The 20,613-nt window shown below is 43.1% G+C and overlaps 1 protein-coding gene across 1 annotated transcript; it reads left to right on the forward strand.

Annotated features, from left to right (window-relative positions):
• The first annotated feature begins 711 nt into the window (after window positions 1–711).
• On the forward strand, window positions 712–6,645 carry LOC147417901 (uncharacterized). The gene is made up of 7 exons (XM_086506554.1): window positions 712–954; window positions 2,991–3,037; window positions 3,130–3,333; window positions 3,416–3,531; window positions 3,625–3,732; window positions 4,764–4,857; window positions 6,154–6,645. The coding sequence occupies exons 1-7, from the start codon at window positions 876–878 to the stop codon at window positions 6,268–6,270; spliced, it is 765 nt and encodes a 254-aa protein (XP_086362680.1). The 5' UTR covers window positions 712–875; the 3' UTR covers window positions 6,271–6,645.
• The last annotated feature ends 13,968 nt before the right edge of the window (window positions 6,646–20,613 follow it).

Raw genomic sequence — 20,613 nt, forward strand, 5'->3', positions numbered from 1 at the left:
GAGAGAGAGAGAGAGATCACGACGTGAGTGCAAAGGAAAGAGGGCATTGTTTCTTCTTCACTAACACTTTTCAGCCTCAATTAGATCGGCTCCACCGTCCATTTACTCTTATGATTCGACTCCATGTTTATCAAATTGGTAGAAACACAATAAGTTTCGTATTCTAGTTAAGTACAATGCATTTCTCTACAACCTTAAGATGCGCATTCACCTGGATGTTTTCTAATTTTTTGTGAGAGAGCCATTGTGTTGTTGTTGCTTGCTTCAGCTTATAGTTATCGATTCCATTTCTGTCGAGAAGCGTCAGAAAGGATTGTTGAATCTGAGAGTTTGTGCTTGTGAAAGGACTATTACCTTCTTAAATATAAGGCCAAATTTTTATGGAATTCCACATTCCCAAACTTTAGTAAGCGTGTTATTCTAACACGCTTAGGTGCAGCGCCCGTTTTAGTAGCATGTCTCTTATTGTGAGCACATAAGAGGAGTCAGACAATTAGCCAACCAATTTCAGGAGAAAAATCAAGGCCTGGTTTTCATAGCCAACCGGCCGACAAGTACTTTGGCAATAGCTTGTTGTGCTCAAACCAACAGGTGAGCGGAGGCCAGAAATATGATCGAGGAATTTCCTAACCTGCCTTAGCTATCTTTGGCACGGGCAACCAAGCAAGACTAGTTTTTTCCTATTGTTCCTAAAAAGTTCGGGCGCCCGTTTGCGTGTGGACTCGCACTTTTTTCAGGATCTTCAACCTAAACCTCTTCTGCACGCTGTCTGTTTGGTCGAAACGTGGATTCGCAGCTGCTGCTGCAGGGTTATCGTTTATCTTTGGCAGAAGGCGTCTGGAGCAGGTGGGTTTCGCTCTTCTGGAGTGGAGTTAATGGCTCCTTTTATCGCGCCTTCATCCGAGCTTGCGCTCAACATTGGCGACATCGAACGAAAGGTGGACATGTCGCTGGGTAAGCCTCTCTGCGCTTTCGTTCTTCCTTTTCCGTGATCCTTTCCCTGATAAGTACTTTGCTCTTAGAATCAAAAATCCTTTCTTGGTTCCACGGTTCTTACGGAGTTGGGTTGAGCTAACTTCCCCTTGAAGATATCAGCCGTACATGATGGTATGACAAGGATCACTTTGCAGGAATTTTAGAAGATTCTCTCCTCAGGTGATCTATGTCAGGATAACGAATCTCTCGAAGTGTTGAAGGGCGAGAGCTTCTGTATCGGGAGGACACAAGTGATGATAAGAGTTCAAGGAGACTTGAACTCACAACCTTCTTTTATGAGGCACAAGTGATACTAGGCTAGCTCATTTGGAAGAATAGTTAACAAAGTAGGATGACAATTTCCAAATGGCATCAACATCATTGCATTGTAGTCATAAGTAAGCAGTGGGTGATCTAAGGCTACTAGAATAATACTATTAACGCCAAGAAATCGATAGAACCCAGAGATCATATCTATGTTTGTTGGGTGAATCTGACTCTATAGGGCTATCAACAAAGTAACAGAATTTGCCTTGCTTTCAAGAAAAAGGTCCTTTGGAGACCTGAAAATATTCAACATATGCTTCCCTGGAAGACGGCGTACGCACAATCCCTCAATAAACACAAGTGAAACACTCTTTTGAGGATAGGGATAGGGAACGTTGGTGCAAGATAGAACAGGAAGTAACTGGGGGGTTTTCTTGCTGTGGTGCACAGCACTCACGTGGTATCTGTAAGTCCACTACATAGTTGGGGCCCCTTGATTGCGAATATATGTGGCCATGTGAAGAACTCGTTATTTAGATGCACTTGCTGTTGATTTTTGCAAATGTTGAATCAGAAGATTGATTGACTTTTGGATGGAGGAATTTGGTCGAAGAGTTACTGCAAAAGTTTATGGTCAAGGAACTTGTGCAGTTTGCCCTAAGTCAAGTCGTTCTAGAGGATTTGTTTGAACATGTGGCTGCACATGGTTTAGGAATAGAAATTTCTGGTTAGGAATAGAAGAAGTGGGACTTGTTTGGAAAACGAGGTTAGAGAGAGGAATTATGCATAGTAAAATTTGCCGTAGATTCCGTGTGATAACTCTTGCCAATTGATCCACCAGATGTTTTTAGACGATTAAAATTGCTTCAAATTTTGTCGTGATGTATTTATGTAGGCTGGGGGTTTGAGTCTTGAGATAGGAAAGATATCTTGTAGGGGTTTGAGTCTTGAGAAAGGAAAGATATCTTGTACCATTGCGTGATAGGTATAGGATGTACTTGTACAAAGCGAGGAAGGTACTGACCTATGATACCACATCAACCAGCTTCGGTGGTGGTGAAGTTAGTGCACTCTAGTAAACCCTGGAAAGGATATGGATAGGATATGCTATTTGGGGGGCTATGAACTGCCAAGTCAGTGTACCCAGGGCTAATTTCTTCTTGAATAGTATTTGATAAGAGAAACTATGCCTTCACACATTGAGAGCTGGATGCCCTGACGAAGGTTAGTACCAGATTGTGCTGCAAAGTGGCCTCTAGGGCTCTAGTTTAGGGCTCACTCACAGCAGAAGGTGCAGCAACTTGAACCTTTTCTTGTTAAATCAGCATTCTAATACTGGGATAAAGCTGCAGCACAGAAAACAAATTCGCAGTTAATGGACAGGAAAATCAGGCCATAGGGAACTAGTGCCAGTGGATTTTGTAAGGCTCACAGCAATGATACTCTCCACCACTACCAAGATGACCTTACTTGGGACTCCGGCTGGACCAAGAATCGTCTTAGGACTAGCTATGTATGGCCTAAAGTTTAAGTCATCAAATTTTGTTTTGAACAGTCTATTGGAAATCAGCATGTGTATGCCACTTTTATGTTTCTTATACTCTCTGCTAACTACTCTAGTTGTCACTCAGCACTGGCATATCATGTAACTTCTCTGTAATCAAGTGCGTATATTGTAGACCTTACCTAAACTGAAGATTATCAATTATCACACATGTGATTGGATTGTTTGAAACTTTGTCTCACAGATGACATTATCAAGCAGTCTAAAGGAATGGACAAGAAACATACAAAGGTGATTTAGTTTTGTTGGCGTTCTGCTGAAACGTTGGATCATATTTGCAGTGGTGTGGAGGTGCCAAGCCTTATTCATGTCCTTATGGGCAGGTGAAGGATTGGAATAGGACAAGAAACATGCAACCTGCTCAGGCTTTACACGCTCAAAAGTCACAGATAGAACAGCAAAAGGGACAGAGGCCTTTTAGGAGAGGATTACAACAGAAAAGGGAACTGCAGCAAGGAAGAGTTCCACAGCAAAGAAAGGAATTGCTGCAAAGATTTGTAGCTTTGCGATCTTCTGCTCTTCGGCAGGTTTAACAAGGATTACACAAGCTTTGCCTTCATCATTCTTGCACGAAAAAGCTGTAATCTGACGTGTCCCGTAAATTAACAGGAGAAATTGAAAGAGGCAAGGTCCCGCACTGGAGCCTCCATGCTTGTTACAAGTAAGCCAGCAGGACGGCAGGCCTTACCTGGCAATGTTATTGCCCCGTTAAATAGATTTGGCAGGTATCTGATGACATCTACCCGGCTTGTGAGGAGAGTAGTTCTGTTGCAACCAGGACGGTCCTTGGCTTGAATTGTCATTAAATTTGATTTCAGGAAAGCATCTCAAGGAAGCACCCGGTTGATTGGTGCCACAGCTAGGCAACCAAAGATTATGTCTGCAGCCAGGAACACGAAGACAGTGATTGTGAATCAGTTGAGCATGTGAGTGGTTTTACATGTATCTGCGCTGAGCTTGGCTAGTGTGATGGAAGCTTATTTGGGGGTCGTGTGAGAGGGTTCATCTTACTTATTCTTAACGGCAGGAAAGTTGCATGATGCCTATGTCCAGAGAGAAGGGTGCAGTAGAAGTGAATGCGTCTGCGGGCTATGGTCTCTGACTGCAAAATTGTTTCATGAAAGAGTGGTGTTGTGCTGGAACATTTTGAAGCCAACGGAGCTCATTTCTGTGTTTTTGGAGCTTCTTATATGTGTTATGCTGGTGTTCCGAGCATAAATACTGTGCCTTGAAGACGTAGGCATATGGCCTGAGGTTTGTGCCCGCTGCAAGTCTGAGTTGATGTGAAAGGCTCAAACTTCATGCCAGAAGTCCTGAGTGCTGTTTGATGATGTACCCTCTCTGCAGTTGTTTCCATGCCCTTGCCATAGCGTATAGTCCTTCGACATGTTCAAAAGAACGAGCAGAATGACTGGGCTCTCTTTGTACTGAGTTGACCAATGCATTATGTGAATTGGAATACATCGTGGCCAGCTGTACTAGCATGTAATGCAGATAATGCGGAGATAGCCAGAAGGAGACTTTTGCTACAGGGTTCACGATCCTTATTTAGTAGTTTATGGAAAGAGTGATATATCGAAGCAGCACATGTGCTCCATGCGCATGATTATGCATTGACTTGATGGGATCATTTACAGTCTTCTTCAAAGCTTTATGCTTCTATGCGAGCTTGTCAGAAGGAAAGTGGCATTGATTTTTTGAGTTCCATGAGATGATGACCTCCAAGTTAGAGAGTTATTGGACAGGACATACACCCTGTTTCTTCTGGTTGAAATGTTGCTAAAAAGTATTTTGTGCTATGTTGGTTATGTTTCTAGATATACATGCCGAAAGGTAGATATTTTATCCTGGTTTTATTGTGACTTGGAGGTATCACGAGATCAGGGATGTCCTCCTGAGCGGCTGTTGACATGAGTTTTGATGTCTAGTATCTGAAAGTTAGCAACATTTTTTCCAGGGCTGGAGCGACGAGAAGGCCTGCATCTCCACATGTAGTTTCCTTGGCGAGAGGAGGAATGCCAGCTCAAAGACAGAATTGGCGTCCTAACAAGGCAATTCTACTTTTGCTCATCATTCATCTTAGTTGTGTGTGTGCATACTCGTGCATGTGCTCATGACATAGTTATATCAATAAATTGTGTGTTTTGTGCTCTGAAATAGATTTTACATTGATTCTCTCTCTCTCTCTCTCTCTCTCTCTCTCTCTCCCCCCCCCCCCCCCCCGGGTATATGTTTTCTTTCCAAGAAAAGGAGGCTGATTTTATTACTTGAAAGTCCCCCAGATGGCCCAAACGGTGCCTATTCCAAGGGCAAGACATCACTGTGTACATAGCAGGCTCAAAAGCATTAAATGGAAAACTGGAAAAACTAGATATAATGAGCCACATGGCCAGTTGGAAAAACTGAATGCCAGGGGGAAAAACCGTTCTTAAAGAGAGTAAAAAGTGACCTGTCAAGATAATTGGAGAGAGGATGACAACAGCCTCTGAAATATAGGCACTTCCACCAAAAGATCAATCAGATGAAGAACCTGAACCACCAAAAGCCACCAACGGTGAAAAGTGACAATGAGCTACAGCAAGAGCTCGGGGTCGGGCATTTACCCGCCAACTGGTAAGATTTGACAGTGAGACAATGAATGAACAGAAGAGGGAGAGCTGTCGATGACGAAGATGAGGGGGAAGAGACAACTGACATCACCCAAGAAACTGCAAGAGGATGTCACGAGGTGGGTAACGAAGCGCTGCACTGGAGCCTGGCAAGGAGCTGTCTGCCAGAAAGTCCACTTACTGAAGGTGGCTCCTGAAGACCAGAGTTGTGGAGGCTTTGAATTTAAAGACAACGACCAGGTGAAAATCTACTCCAGAATCGTGGTAGAGCGGGTAGAGAGCAGAGCAACCAAACGAATCAGCAACCAACGCACCATGACAAACCACCTAAACCAAAACAACAAAATCCGGAAATACCTCAACAAGAAGAGGAGGAAAGACAGAAACAAATCAACAGAAATGAGACAGCAGAGAGGAAAAGAACTAACTTTCCTCTAACACACACTCACCCCCCGACCCTCCCCCCCCTTGCTACCCTTACCCCTGAAAGCAAGCCATTAGAGTACAACAAAACAAATGCACTATGCAGAAAAGCCTTGCATTACTCCCCCTATATATTCTTCTGATATATCCATTTGGATTTGTAAGTGGCTCTTTATTTGTATTTTGAATTTTCTAATAGTTTTATTGAAAAGATTCGGACGTTCGACTTACATGCATAACTTGTAATGCTGAGTCTTTTGTACAGATGAATTCTATATGTTTAATTGTGACATTTTCTCTCGGTAATCTTTTCAGGCAGTGGCCAACGCATCTGTTCGAAGGCCTCAAACTTTGGATTCTCGCTTTGCCAGTCTTAGAGAAGAGCGGCAACTGCAAAGCCAGTTTGGTTCTCGTTCGGGGTGGAGAAGATAATTGGGTTCTGGATTAGTTAGTGATCAAGGCACGTGAGACCTTTGCTGCAGAGAGTGGAGTGCTTTGTTCAACACAATATTAGACTGCACACCGTGCTTCTGGGGTTGAAAAGTCCACATTGCTGTTGGATGTCTTTCGTTGTGTTTTAGAACTACTAGGGTATAGGAGAAAATGTACATATGGGATAAACAGACTTTCATGAAGGATTGGAGGATCAAATCGTATCGATCAATGGAGTTGCCCGGCACTGCTTTTAGTGGCAATGCTTTAGTGCAAACTTGTGCGCATATTCCTTTTTTTGCTTTTTAAAATAGAATTACTTTCTTGATCCTTAAAAAAAGTCAGTAACATGCTTTTTGTAACTCCTTAACTGAATACTCTTGACCCTTGTACCTTTTGTGTAACTTTTTTTGTGGTTTCTGTCTACATATTCTATTGCATGTATGATTGTGGTTTCTGTCTACATATTACATTGCATGTATGAAGAATTGATTGATACAGATTTGCACAGAAGGTGCCTTCTTTTTGTGGTGATTGTGTATGTGTTGTTGCCCCTTCCTGCTGCTGGGTAATGACAGTGGCAGCAGTCTGAATAATTGCAGTAGGTCTGTTGTTATGTGTGCGTGTGCTTAGTTATGCCCATTTTATTTTTAGCTAGGTTGTGGGTATTTGGTTGGGTTTGGGATGCGTTTTTGGGTTTGAGATGGGTTTGGGTTTCTGGGGGAGGGGCGATCTTGTAAAAGTACCTCGTTTGAGAAGAAAAAAAAGGTTGGAAAGTGGTTTATGAATCCGGTTCTAATTATATTATAAGCAAGATTTTTATGAGGGCAAGTGCCTCTAGCGTTTAGGTGTCCACATTGCGCCTCCCTATTATAGTTTATTTCAATATCACCAAAATATGAGTGAAATTGACAACTTCAATCATGACTAGAAATTTGTTGAGAGAGCCTGCTATCAGCCAACGATGCCCCCTTCCCTCGGACTCCTGGGAGCGACTCTTCAACAATTAGTTGCTGTCGGAGAGGTTGTTTTGAGGACTTATAGGACGTTGTAAACTGCCTATGCCTACCTACAGATCAGATGAGCTCTGTCGTTGTTGCATTGAGTAGGCGAGAGGACGGGCCTCTCCCGCTTCCCTCGTTGCCACGAAAGCATCATCCATAGATCCTCACAAATTTCTCCGCACATGTCATACAGTATATACTCTTGTTCAAAATCATAGGGACATGCTACATACCATGTCATACAGTATATACTCTTGTTCAAAATCATAGGGACATGGTACATACTGCTCAACTTCAGATTTAATCACAGGAATCTTGCGAGATTCCTGTTCTCATCTCACAATGTCATACTTTGCTTATCACTACCAATTCGAGGTCAGGTATCGCTATATCATAAGCAAAACTTTTATGAAGGCAAGTGCCAGCTTAGGGCCCCCCCACACGAGAGGGGGTCAGCAGTTTTCAAGTTACCCCCTCAACTTCACACAAAAATCGATTTCCTCCATAACCAATTCTTCCTCACACTCACACGTAGATAAAGTTGAAGGGATGTGGACCTTGAATTCGTGAAGTGATGGATGTTCACTTTTAAAATAAACATTTTCACCTTGCAAAAGTTTTCCAGGCCTTTAAATAAAACAATATACAACCCTTGTTTAATATTTCAAGGCAAAGCGAAGTGACGTTGGAGAATTCCAAAGCACATTATTTCACATAACGTGCCAGGCTAGGGTTAACTACACCTCTTTGAGGTGCAGTTGGCTTACCCCCCACTCAAATAACGAATTACTTTTCCCATCATGTGTGGACGTGAGTTGGAAGGTGTAATTTCGTTCAAATAACAAATTACCCCCTTGCGTGTGGGGGGCCTCTTACTATTGGGGTGTGTAGACTTCTATCCACTTTGCGTCTCCAATTATTGTTGTTTTTATCAATATCGCCAAAATATAGGAAAGTGTGAAATTGAAAGCTTTAATCATGATTAGTCTTTTTTGATATACTATACATACTACTAATAAAGAAATTCAGGTCTTTATTAGATGTCGCCCGAATATCCTCTCGACCCCATAGAAAAAAGTCCACGTCACTGCTCTGCAGCGCCCCACAGCGCCCCACAACGACCGTGCTCCCATCTCCTCACCTTGGTCATGCCTATTTTACGTCTGCACCTGCCTCCCCACTCCACCTTCCTCACTCCCTGCCTCCCCGGACTGGAGACTAGCTCGCCACTCTTCGAACACGCACACACACAGAGGGTTTTTTTTTGCGCAGGAAGGTATGCGCCAGGTAGTCCCCATATTGCTTTTCCTATCATCCGCTCGCTCGGGGGAGGGGGAGAGAGAGAGAGAGAGCGGGGGACGTCACAAGCCTCTTCTCTGCCCTGCAGAGACACTCACCCCACACCCATCAACCTCCCTCGACCCCTCACACAGGCTGCGAACCAAATATGGAAAGCGTGCTGCGTGCATGAATGACAAAACACGCGTACAGGCGCACGAGGGATAGAGGGTTGATGCAGAGTTAGAGGGCTCCCCCATACACCCTTTAAAAAAACAATTAAAAAAAGGCCCTTCTAAAGTTTGAAGGGCCTTTCCAAAATTTCATTGTGTGCCCATATGCCCTTTGATAATAGGTTTTCCAGTGGACTGTGCAAGGAATTTTAGAGCACACCTTCACTTTTGACTTGTTAACCTTCTATAGCAAGTTGTAATGGCGTTTTTGAAATGTAAGGGGTGGTAGAAGGACCCCCTAAAACTTTTGTGCTACCTTTTAGGTGAAGCACCCTTTACTTTTCCGTAACCCTATGAGGCTCAAATTATTTTTTTGCAGGGCCCTCTAATAGCACCTTTAAAGGGTCTATGGGGGAGCCCTCTTAGACATGTGGACGCGATGCACAAGGAAGGAGAGAGAGAGAGAGAGAGTGTCAAATGTATCTTCTGAAGATTCCACTGAATTAGACTTTTTTCAAAATTGAGCACACATACTACTACTACTACCTATACGTACATTTGAATTTACTTGCCCTATGAGGTTAGAACATTAAAGTTCAATATTTAAAAAAAGTTGTTGTTTGTATTGGCTAATGGCGGGTTCGCTCTTTAATATTATTTTTCAATTTCAGACCATGAGGTTAGAACATTAAAGTTCAATATTTTTAAAAAGTGCCACTATCGTGGCACTTTTTAAACCCTTCCACTTATTGTCCTCCTGCAAACGAGTGTCAGTTGAAGGCAGTACCACGCGCATGTCGACATGCGATAGACGACAGTGTGCGACGTCTGTGTGCACGTGTAGGGGGGAGAGAGAGAGGGAGAGAGAGAGAGAAAGGGGGAGGGAGGCTCTCCCTTACAACATCGTTGCATCAGGCACCATCTGTGCAAGAGAAGGAGAAAGAGAGCCTTAAACAAAGCAACAAACGGGTTGGAGAGAGAGAGTGAGAGTGAGAGACAAAGGGAAGGGAAAAAATTTGGGGGGCGGTTACTTTTTTATTTTTTTAAGAAATAGAAACTTCTCTCCCCTTTTAATTTTGCAAACTGAAATAGGGTTCTCCGCTGAGGATTGCCTTAGATTCCACATACACTCACCTCCACGATGTGGGTGCTCTATTTAAAAATGGGTCTAAACCACCAAAATCAATTAATTTGTCATAAAAATTCTCCTCGAATCTTGTGAATTCAAAAGGAAAAGGCTTGCAATCCCACTTCACGCGCATGTATGCCTTGGCGCTCTTTGCGCGGTGTCTTGCATCTAGCTCGTTTAATCATGCCCTCCCTCTCGAGACATGAACAGAGTTTATACTTATCGCCTCACATTATCACCATCGCCTGCAACACTCGGATGGCAGCTTGCCATTAGCACCTGAATCGGTCCTTGTGTTCTTCACTTGCCTTCACTGGCATGAGCGTGATCACTCTCATTAGCTTGCCTTCACTGGCCTGAGCGCCATTGCTCATCCCCGATGTAGGCCAAGGACAATCCACGGATGAAATTTTGACTGCAGTCTCTCTCTCTCTCTCTCTACGCCACTTGGCTCCAATTCTCGAAAAACAGGGCACCCCCGGGTCCCTTTTCCTCACTGTGTATTCCTACTATCATATGCATGTCAGCTGTCATTATAGCCTACTCGGTTGCTCAGAGGCAAACCCCCCCTTCGCCGCACTCGGCTTCGCTGCCTCACCTGGTCCTCACTAGCTACACCTTCTCTTTACTCCACCATTGCTCGCAGCTGTCACAATGCAGGGAAGCAGACCAAGCCCAACCTTACCATGCCCATTCAACACAAGGAATGGCAGACACATTATGTCAAACACACCATGCAAGCAAACCCCTTGGCCCTCAGATCGTTGCTCTACGACAACGAATCCCTGCCTTTTCGGTGCATGTTGTACCTATGTGCCTGGCAAAGCTCATCACCCGCCCAACTTTCACCCTTATTGCGACAAGCTGCAGCATGTTGCACTCTCAAACAAGGTGAAGACTTCACGGTGGCCTCAAGAAGGTAACAATTCTCAGTGTAATAAATTGAGTGATTATTAGAACACTTTTGACATGTTAATGGAGGGGTAGAGAGAGAGAGAGAGAGAGAGAGAGAGAGAGAGAGAGAGAGAGAGAGAGAGAGAAGTCAAATGGCACGGGCCATACGAGTATATATGAGAAAGAACCTTACAAATGTATTGGCAATCATGTGAAGAAGGTAACAATTTTTGATGTAATAAATTGAGCGATTATTAGAACACATTTTATGTTAATGGAGAGAGAGAGAGAGAGAGAGAGAGAGAGAGAGAGAGAGAGATACAAGGAGAGAGAGAGAGAGATACACATGAGCAATTATTAGAACACATTTGACATGTTAATGGAGAGAGAGAGAGAGAGAGATACATGACTGCCAGCACATTTGTAAGATTCTTTCTCATATATACTTGTATGGTTGGTGGTCTTTGGCTTCTCTCTCTCTCTCTCTCTCTCTCTCTCTCTCTCTCTCTCTCTCCACCTTCCTCTCTCTATAGCTGTGCGCGCTATCCTCTGTAACATCGGAGCTGCAAGACACACTGGGCGGTTGAAGGAGGTTGTGACACGTGTTGGGGGTCCTTGAAATCCCTCCCCCTTTTATAATAGTATATATATACATATAATGTATATTTTGTGTGTGTGTGTGTGTGAAATAGCATTTAACATTGCATACTAGAAATTCAAATAAATATTCTTCATAGTTTATTAAGCAAACCAGTGTTCGAGAAAAATGTGTCTCAGCTTAATATCGTGTCGATTTCAATTTCAAAAATGCCGATTGACAACACGAAGAAAAGGAGAAATTGACAACACGAAGAAAAGGAGAAATTTCGTCTCAAAACAGAGAAAATAGTATAAAAAACTAAAAAATAAATCTAATTTTATAAACCTTTATACATTCGAAAAAATGATTTTATAAACCTTTATACATTCTAATTTTATAAACCTTTATACATTCGAAAAAATGATTTTTCTCGAACACTGGCAAACCATGATGTGAACAATCAGCTTCTAAAATTATATGGTGTGAATTTTTTTAAAATGATTTGAAATGTCAACAATCAATCAACTTCTAAAATAATATGGTGTGAGTTTTTTACAAAATGAATTGAAATATCAACAATGAAAGTTAATGTGATGGTGACAAATTGGATATTGAGAGGTGAGGAATTGCACTTTTTCTCTACCACTCCCATATGGCCTTCTTGGTCAAAAAGCCAAGACAATGAGATTCAAGCCATCCGTGAATTGCCCACCCCGATAGGTGAGAGAGAGAGAGAGAGAGAGAGAGGCCAGTCGGGGTCACTCCCTGGCGTTGCTTAGCATATTTGGACTATTGTAGCATGCAGAGCAATGATAGAGAGATTCGTGACACTGGACAGAGGGCCTCTTGTACAACATCGCAACACACCTTGTCTCTGTTCCACGCATCTTAGCAACGTGTTTGACACACATAGCATCCATCATTTTCCAGCATACTACACCTGCAGCACGATTTGATTAACATCAAAAATATATCTCTCTCCTTCTCCCTCCGCCTTCCAAGCTACCATCTGTCATATCTCTCTCTCTCTCCCCTTGGATCTCTTTGCGTGCCTTTTCTTTACTTTCAACTTTTCCCTGAAGGCATGGTAGAATCTCCCCTTGATTTCTTTTAATAAACCCCAAAACTCAAAACTTTTCCCAAAAGGCATGGTAGAATCTCCACTTGATTCCCTTTAATAAACCCCAAACTCAAAATTAGCACGGCCTAGAGATTCCCTTTGATAAACCCCAAACTCAAACTTTTCCCTAAAGGCATGGTAGGATCTCCCCTTGATTCCCTTTAATAAACTCCAAACTCAAAATTAGCACGGCCTACTTGGCTCACTAAAAAAACAATTCAATTTCGTAACCCGATACCCACGAAACACCCCCCCCACCCCAATCACTATATCAGACGAGCATGGTCAAATGGGATCAGTGGTGGAGGAGGAAAAGGCGGGGCGCGTCAATCATGGACCGTCAGATCTGAGGTTATCTCGATTTTACCAATTTGCTAATTTGCCCCGAATTTATTAATCGGCTCACATTTACAATATGACATACTCAAATCCCCTATATTTCAACGTACGCATGAGGGCGTAGTGGTTAGTCCACATGGCTCTTGGTGGAGAGGTTGAGGGTTCAAGACATGGGGCGCGGATCCGACCCGAATTTACAAATGTGCCTGAATTTACTTTTCTCCTCGAATTTACCAAACGTCCCGAATTTACCAAATGCGCATATGACGACCCAAATCACCTTAGTCGTCGATCCCATTTGAGCATGCCCGAGCGAGAGTATGAAGGCCCCCCTCCCGCATCGTGACCTCACGAGTCTAGAGAGAGAGTATTTTGTGCAGAAGGCTCTGTGTCGTCGGGTAGCCCCCCCTGCCGCCGCTGCAGACTGCTGCTTTTGCCACCATCCGCTTGCTCGCCGCGTTTGCCTTTGCCCTTAGGAAGATGGTCGTGCCATCATCTGCTAGGCTTCAATAAGAGCACCTAGCTGAGGCAGAGAACCCTGTTTGGGGTGGGGGGGGGGGGGGGGAAGAGAGAGAGAGAGAGAGAGAGAGCAACTGATTCCCCTTCCCATGCTTCTTCACGTAGGCTGCGAACAAGAAAGCCACACACGCAGGCTGAAATATAAACCTTCCAATCGCTCGACACCTCCTGCTCCGACGTACCCATGCATGAGTCCGCGTGTGTGTGTGAATCACAAAACACGTGCACATATTGCTTGCGGCGGTGGCGCACTAGGGACAGAGGGAGAGGCAGAGAGAGAGAGATCCGTGGGTGCAACGCGCACAGGAAGGAGAAGAGAGAGAGAGAGAGAGAGAGAGAGAGTGTGTGTGTCAGTCAAAGGTATCGCCTCAACATTCCACATCTTTTTTCAAAAGCGAACACACATATACTACTAGGTTTGCAATCCCCGGGTTCAAACTTACATACTTACATAGCAACGTCTCTATGTAACTTTTCTCGCACAAGACAATACCACCATCACTATGTTTAAATTGTATACCCAATTAATGATGCAACAACCCCAAATTTTTCATGTTGAAAGTTCAAATCAACCTTAAATCCAACAATATGTGTCTCATTTGGTCCAGTGATTAGCAATCATCTACATAAAAAACCACAATGAGAAAGACTCACCCTCACGCTTTACATACAATGTGCTTTCTCTTGGTTTGTTACAAAAGCCTCGCTTGACTAAATGAGTGTCAACATTCTCATACCAAGCACTTTTCATCACAGGAATCTCATGGGATTCCTATTCTCATCTCACAATCTCATAATACGTTGCTTTTCTACTCAAAATTTTGAGGTCAGGGTCGAACCAAGGCAGATCTTGCATCACTCAATTAGCCATAAGTTAAACCACTCATGCAAACGTGTGAAGTGTGAGTGACATGTTTTTTTGCAAATATAAATGATTTGCCTCCATGTGCCCCTCTCCCTCGCATGCGGCCCTTCGACTATAATTGGCTATCTTGGCCTGGCGATGATGCTCTTGTTGACGAATGTCAAGGCTATACCTTCGACTATAATTGGATATCTTGGCTTGGTGATGTTGTTGTCGTTGACGAGTGTCTCGGCTTGGTATAGCCCTTTTGCTCTCTATTGGTAGCGATTTTCCTTGTGCACCTTTGCTTGCTCATATCTCATATCGGACATCTTCAAAAGATTTTGGCCAGTTGGTATTTTATGAAATGTGGAGATCTTACTTTTGGATCTAAGTTTCGGTATTAAAAAATTTGGAAGCAAAAGAGTCTCCCCTTGTCGTCATCACCCTCAACATCGTTGGCACTATGCAGAGCGGCATGCGGTGCTCCCCCCTTTCCCTCTCGATGTTGCACAATGCTGGTTTCACTTTTGAATGCACCTTTACTCCTCAATGTTGCACGACAGTACACCACACTCTGGTAGGGCAAGGGGCGTGGAATGTTGCACGATGGTGCAACCAAAGCTTGTTGGTGCTAGAAGTGGGCACATACATAGGTATGGATGCTGGCAGCTGCAAGCCGGAGTGCAAAGGCAGGTGTGGAAGACTTGGGCAGTAGCTATCAACGCGATCCAGCTCATTCCACATGCCTTGCTCTCTGGGGATGCTTCCTTGCAAAAATCATGTAAGAAACGCGTCTATAGAGCCGGCCACGCCTGCCTCGGCTCACCCTCCAGAGCTTCAAACTATAGCTTAGCTTTACCGTGCATCACCAATGGGAAAGTTTGCATTTTAGTGTCCTCAATCATCATTCGCAGAGACATGCACAATATAAAATCTACAAGTCATTCATTTGAATTCTCTTCATCTATGAAAATCGGACCATAGCTTCGTGTCGCCATGCTTTCCAACACAAAAAACCGCTTCTTTACGTCAACTGAGGAGCAATCAATGCAACTCCTCGGTGAGGGCACCATAAGATGGAGAGGAAGAATGGGGAACACACCCAACACACACAAAAATGCCCCGATATAGCTCACGGTATTCACAACACCCCTATCTTCTCAAATACACCTTTAAAAAAACCACTCACGCCAGCCAGGTATTGCCTGCATGCTCCACAAGCTCACACACCCTATGGAGCACTATATTAGAGCACACTATGGGGAACACACCCAACACACACAAAAATGCCCTGATATAGCTCACGGTATTCACGACACCCCTATCTTCTCAAATACACCTTTAAAAAAACCACTCACGTCAGCCAGGTATTGTCTGCACGCCGTACAAGCTCACACACCCTATGGAGCACTGTATTAGAGCACACTCATTCTGCACTGCTCATTCCACAACCCTTTACTCACACAACACCTCTCTCTCTCTCTCTCTCTCTCTCTCTCTCTCTGCAACACACAACACTGCCGGTTCGGTGTACCACACATGCACACGACATCATGGATGGCACAAGAGCAGTCAAAAAAAGAAGGGGTAACGGACATGAGATATGGCAATGATGCTTCTCCTTGCTCAATTTTTTTTTTTACAAGACTTGTGCAGGCCAAACCGTGGCCTTCTCTCTCCTCACTCAGCTCCACCGAACTCTCAATCGTCAAAAAGCCCCTCTTATCTTGCTTCACCTCCAAAGAAAACGAAGAAGAACCCCCTAAAAACGTTTTTTACAGCCTCTTATATAGGGGTTTGCAACCTTTTGGAAACTTACATTTGATTCGTCCATCAAGGCACCCCTACTTGGAATTTTTGAAGGGTCGGTTAACCCACTCCCTCTCTTAGCATATGAGTCTACCCTTTGATCAAGGGGGGGCAACGACGGCGTCTTCATTGCCGCCTTGTAAGCTTTGTCTTTATGAAATCTTTTTTTTCGGGGAGGGGGGGAGCCCACCCGATGTGAATGCGCCCCACAACACCCTGCCACATCATCACTCACTTCACATGCTTGGCCGTGGCCACTACCGCCCAAAACCTCCACCAAACGCCTCTGGCTCCACCTGTGCAGTGCCCTCACGGGCTCGCCATAGCCACGCTCCAAGGGGAGCTCTCCCCCTCTCCTCTTATGACCATATGAGGCCTCACGACCCATGCCATATACGCCGTGCGCCTCCCCCATGGTTCCGCATATGGGACAAGCACTTATTTTTTTTAAAAAAAACCTTCGTTTCTTCTCACTTCAATGCTCTACCTTGTGGCGCCCAATGAGCGGATGGTCAAGCTCTAAAGTGTCCTAGACCGCCAAAATTGGAAAAAACCACCTGACATCACCTCGCCGCCAACGGGCGTCGACTTTAACCTTCCTTATCTTGATGATTCAAACTCCGACTGATGTGTCGTCAGTTCCAGTTGATTCCACGTGATGCCCACTACCTTTGAAAACTCTGGTGGATCCAAGAAAATTCTAGATGACATGCCAACCAATGTTGTCAATTTGGCCCATAACTGGCTCCCGACAAATCTTTGACTAGCCATATCTTGCCCGTTCGGGTTTCGATTGATGATTCAAAAAGATCGGCATGTTGGGAATTGTGGGCTTCGTCCTATGGTGGTGTGTATCTCCTCTATCCTATTGGGATACATAAGTGGCATAGAAACATGTGATGCATAGGTGGCAAAGAAACATGTGGTTACATGTTGAAAAAGGCACCCAAGGCATAATGTCATTTATAATGCCATATGAGAAGCTTACATTAGCTCTATGTAAAGAGCCCTCTTGTACACATTTCACAATTGTGTGATAAATATGAGAAGCATATATATATATATAGCAATTATCCATTTTTTGTTGTCTACACTTGATTAACTTCTCGTGTGTAATTAACCATAGTCATTAACTTTAACACCATGAATGGTTCTCTCTCCAGTCCCTCCTAAATCCAAACAATTGGTATCAGAGCCAACGGTTCCCCCTTGGCCTAATCATTTTTGCCACGAAGCCATTAGGTAGAAACCCCTAATCTATCTTACTCTCCCTCCTTTTAATCTCCCAGTTGCATACTTCATGTTTAATTGGTGTCCAATTGGTTATCATGGGCATGTTCTCAAGTTTCAAAACTCTTGAGTCACTACTCACTGACCATTGGATACTCAAATAGCATTAGGGCTTGCCAATTAACAATCAAGCACATGCATTAGTATTTTACTTGCACTTTTGACATCATTTTTTTGTGTTTTATTGCGTCCTCGTTAGCCTCTCCTAGCACAAGTAGCATTCCCAAAGTGTGTGTGTGTGTGTGCTTTTTTTTTGGAAGGCATTAAATGCTCATGATATTTTTTGTCAAAAGAAGCCTTCAACACCCTTTTAAATTAACCACATAATCACCATGTACCTTTGAAGAGGGGTCAACCCATATACTCTTTTGCCTCTTTTAAAAGGCTCCCAATGCCCTTTTTTGATAAAGGCAACTTGCAACAAAATCCCTTAAAAAGAAAAGAAAAAAAACTCCAAAGTGTAACTCAAAGGAAACCTTCAAAATTTTTCAAAAACTCCCATCAAGCAATTAACTCTCAAGGGGGAGCACCCACGGCAAGCCCGAGCTCTCTCTCACCAAAGCGCAAAATCGCAGCCTTTCCACATAGCTCGCAAAAAAAAAAAGGTGGAAAATTCAAAAGGAGTTCAAAGCTTTCCAAAAGGCTTCAAATTCAAAAAGGACCAAAGGAAGATCCCAAGGGAGATCTCACAAACATCAACATCGTTCAAGCTCCAAAGCCAAAAGGCTTTGTGTCTCAAACTTCAAAGGCAATAAGCAAGCTCAAAAGCTTCCAACTACTAGTGAAGGGTGACTTCACTTCCAAAGGTGAAGAGGTACTTCACAAGAAGCATCGGCCAAAAGGAAAAATTCTCTCTTTTCAATTTCAACACTAAAAATAAACCGCATCTTTGCACTAAATAAGGTCCTAGGCAACCTGTAACAACAACCATGGCAGCATCAACACCATTAGGAATCCGAGGCCCAAAGTTTATTTAGCGCCAGAAGACAAAGATGAAGATGAAGAAGAAGATGACAATAGTCTTTTAGTTTATTACGACATTCTCTAGCTTTTTGTTTTGCCTTTCCCCTTCAATTGTATTTTTTTGGAGATAGCTTGGACTAGCTTGATCTCACTTTGATACATTTGTTTGAGGAGAGTTGTTTATTATCTCTTGGATTAGGGATAATTTGTCTCTTAGAATGGAGATGTTCTTTTGCTCCTAGATTAGAGTGTACTAGAGATGTCAATCTCTTCGCTTCCTTCATAGTCCAAACCCCAAGGGGAGGGTTGTTTAAAATTGTAGGCTTCGTCCTATGGTGGTGTGTATCTCCTCTATCCTATTGGGATACATAGTCCAAACCCCAAGGGGAAGGCTGTTGGGAATTGTGGGCTTCGTCGTATGGTGGTGTGTATCTCCTCTATTCTATTGGGATACATAGGTGACAAAGAAACACGTTGTCACATGTTGGTGGCAAAGAAACATGTGGTCACATATTGAAAAAGGCACCCAAGGCATAATGTCATCCATGAGGCCATATAAGAAGCTTACACTAGCTCTATATAAATATGAGAAGCATATATATGTGTATATATATGTGTGTATATATATATGTGTATATATATATATATATATATATATATATATATATATATGATGTAATTATCCACTTTTTGTTGTCTACACTTGATTAACTTCTCTTGTGTAATTAACCATCGTTATTATTACTTTAGCACCATGAATGGTTCTATCTCTAATCCCCCCTAAATTCAAACACAACATGCTCCACAACTCGAGCACTTTGCATCCACCTCCTCATACCAGCCCTAACCATCTGTCCCCACTTGCCCTGGCCGTCGGGGATCTACAAAGCATCCCAACTTTAAACCGCAATATCTTTCATCCTGTAGCTCCGTTTGAGGAGCCGTTTGGACTGGCTTCTAGGGTACTCCAAACACCACATTCAAAGCATAATTCAAACACTTTGGACATCTATACATACATGAAATGAAAGACCTCAAATGACAAACATGAAATGAAAGAACTGAGAATATATTTAGATTTAGATACAAGGTTCATATAGCAAGGCTCTAGAGATATTAATTTAGAAGTACAATTGGTACAAAGCCCAACATTGAATGTTCTTAAACTCAATAAGATCTACGAGATACAAGATCAAGAATATGGGAGTAGCGACTAGCGACCAACGACCCCAAAATAGGATTAGTAGACCTATTTATAGGTGTTTGGACTGTGCTCTGATTGAGCGGAACTATCACACAATGTAGAGTAATTGGTGGTAACTCCGCCAGGTAACTTGAGCATCTTCCAAGTAAATACTTCAGAGATAACCCGTCATCCATGGCCTAAGGAATGGTTCCCACCTTCTACATTCTCCTCGGCTTTATTAAAATTTTCCATGTACAAAATTTTGTTAGATATCACCTTTTTTGCTTACACTGGGTTTTTTTGGAGCTTTCTGTACTCCAAGTTTTTGAACAAGTTGAGTTGGTGGTTGTGTAGGTTTGACCACCATTTGCTATTGGGGAGTGCTGGAGGTCGCATTTTCCTTCTACATAATTCGATAAACGGCCTCTTGCTCCAGCTGCTACCTCCTATCAGTTAACATCTCTACCTCATAGGGTGTTAGGGCATGCATCTGGATAATATAATGTCTTTTTTCCCTTTGTCAGTCTTGCCTTGTCTAGCTTGTGGCAGATTGTAGTCTAGATCCACCAAATTGGGTCTGGTTGATTGGCTTTGAATAGAACTTCAAACATCTCTCTACATTGTGGCTCTGAACTGGCTTTGCTACAAGTTTCTTTTTAGCTATTCTCAAAGCCTTGACTAACAACTGAAGTAATTCATTTCTGTACCTTATCAATTGGATGACCAATGATTTCCATTGGGTCATCATGCCTCTAAAGTTGATACGCTATGAGAATGTGTCTTTCTTTTCAGTTTACTAAGCACTATGCCACCCATAAAGCACTACTTTGCTCATACCATTCTCTAATATGCTCAAGATATATCTCTGTAGATCGAGTATAGAGCTGGATAGAATCTAGGTAGTTCATCCTCCTTCATGGGTAAGGCATAGATCAATATAGGCGAGTTGACATAGCCTCAATATAGTTCAACACAAACCGATTTTCTTGATGCATCATCTTCCTGAGGACTCTAACCAAATGGAATAGACTCTCTAAGGCTTGCTCCTACTCTCTCATTATCATCTTGGTGAGCTTGCCTTTGCTATTGGATTCAATGTTTTCATGTAGGGTAACGGCTTTGTTGTCCAACACCCTTCTAGCAATTTGTAATTTTAGCAAAGTCCCTTTGAACTCAGTCCTATTATCCTACATACATTTGTAAGGTGGTCTA

The sequence above is a fragment of the Adiantum capillus-veneris genome, chromosome 30 (assembly GCF_014529385.1).
Source record: "Adiantum capillus-veneris isolate H3 chromosome 30, ASM1452938v2, whole genome shotgun sequence".
NCBI classification, from domain to species: domain Eukaryota; kingdom Viridiplantae; phylum Streptophyta; class Polypodiopsida; order Polypodiales; family Pteridaceae; genus Adiantum; species Adiantum capillus-veneris.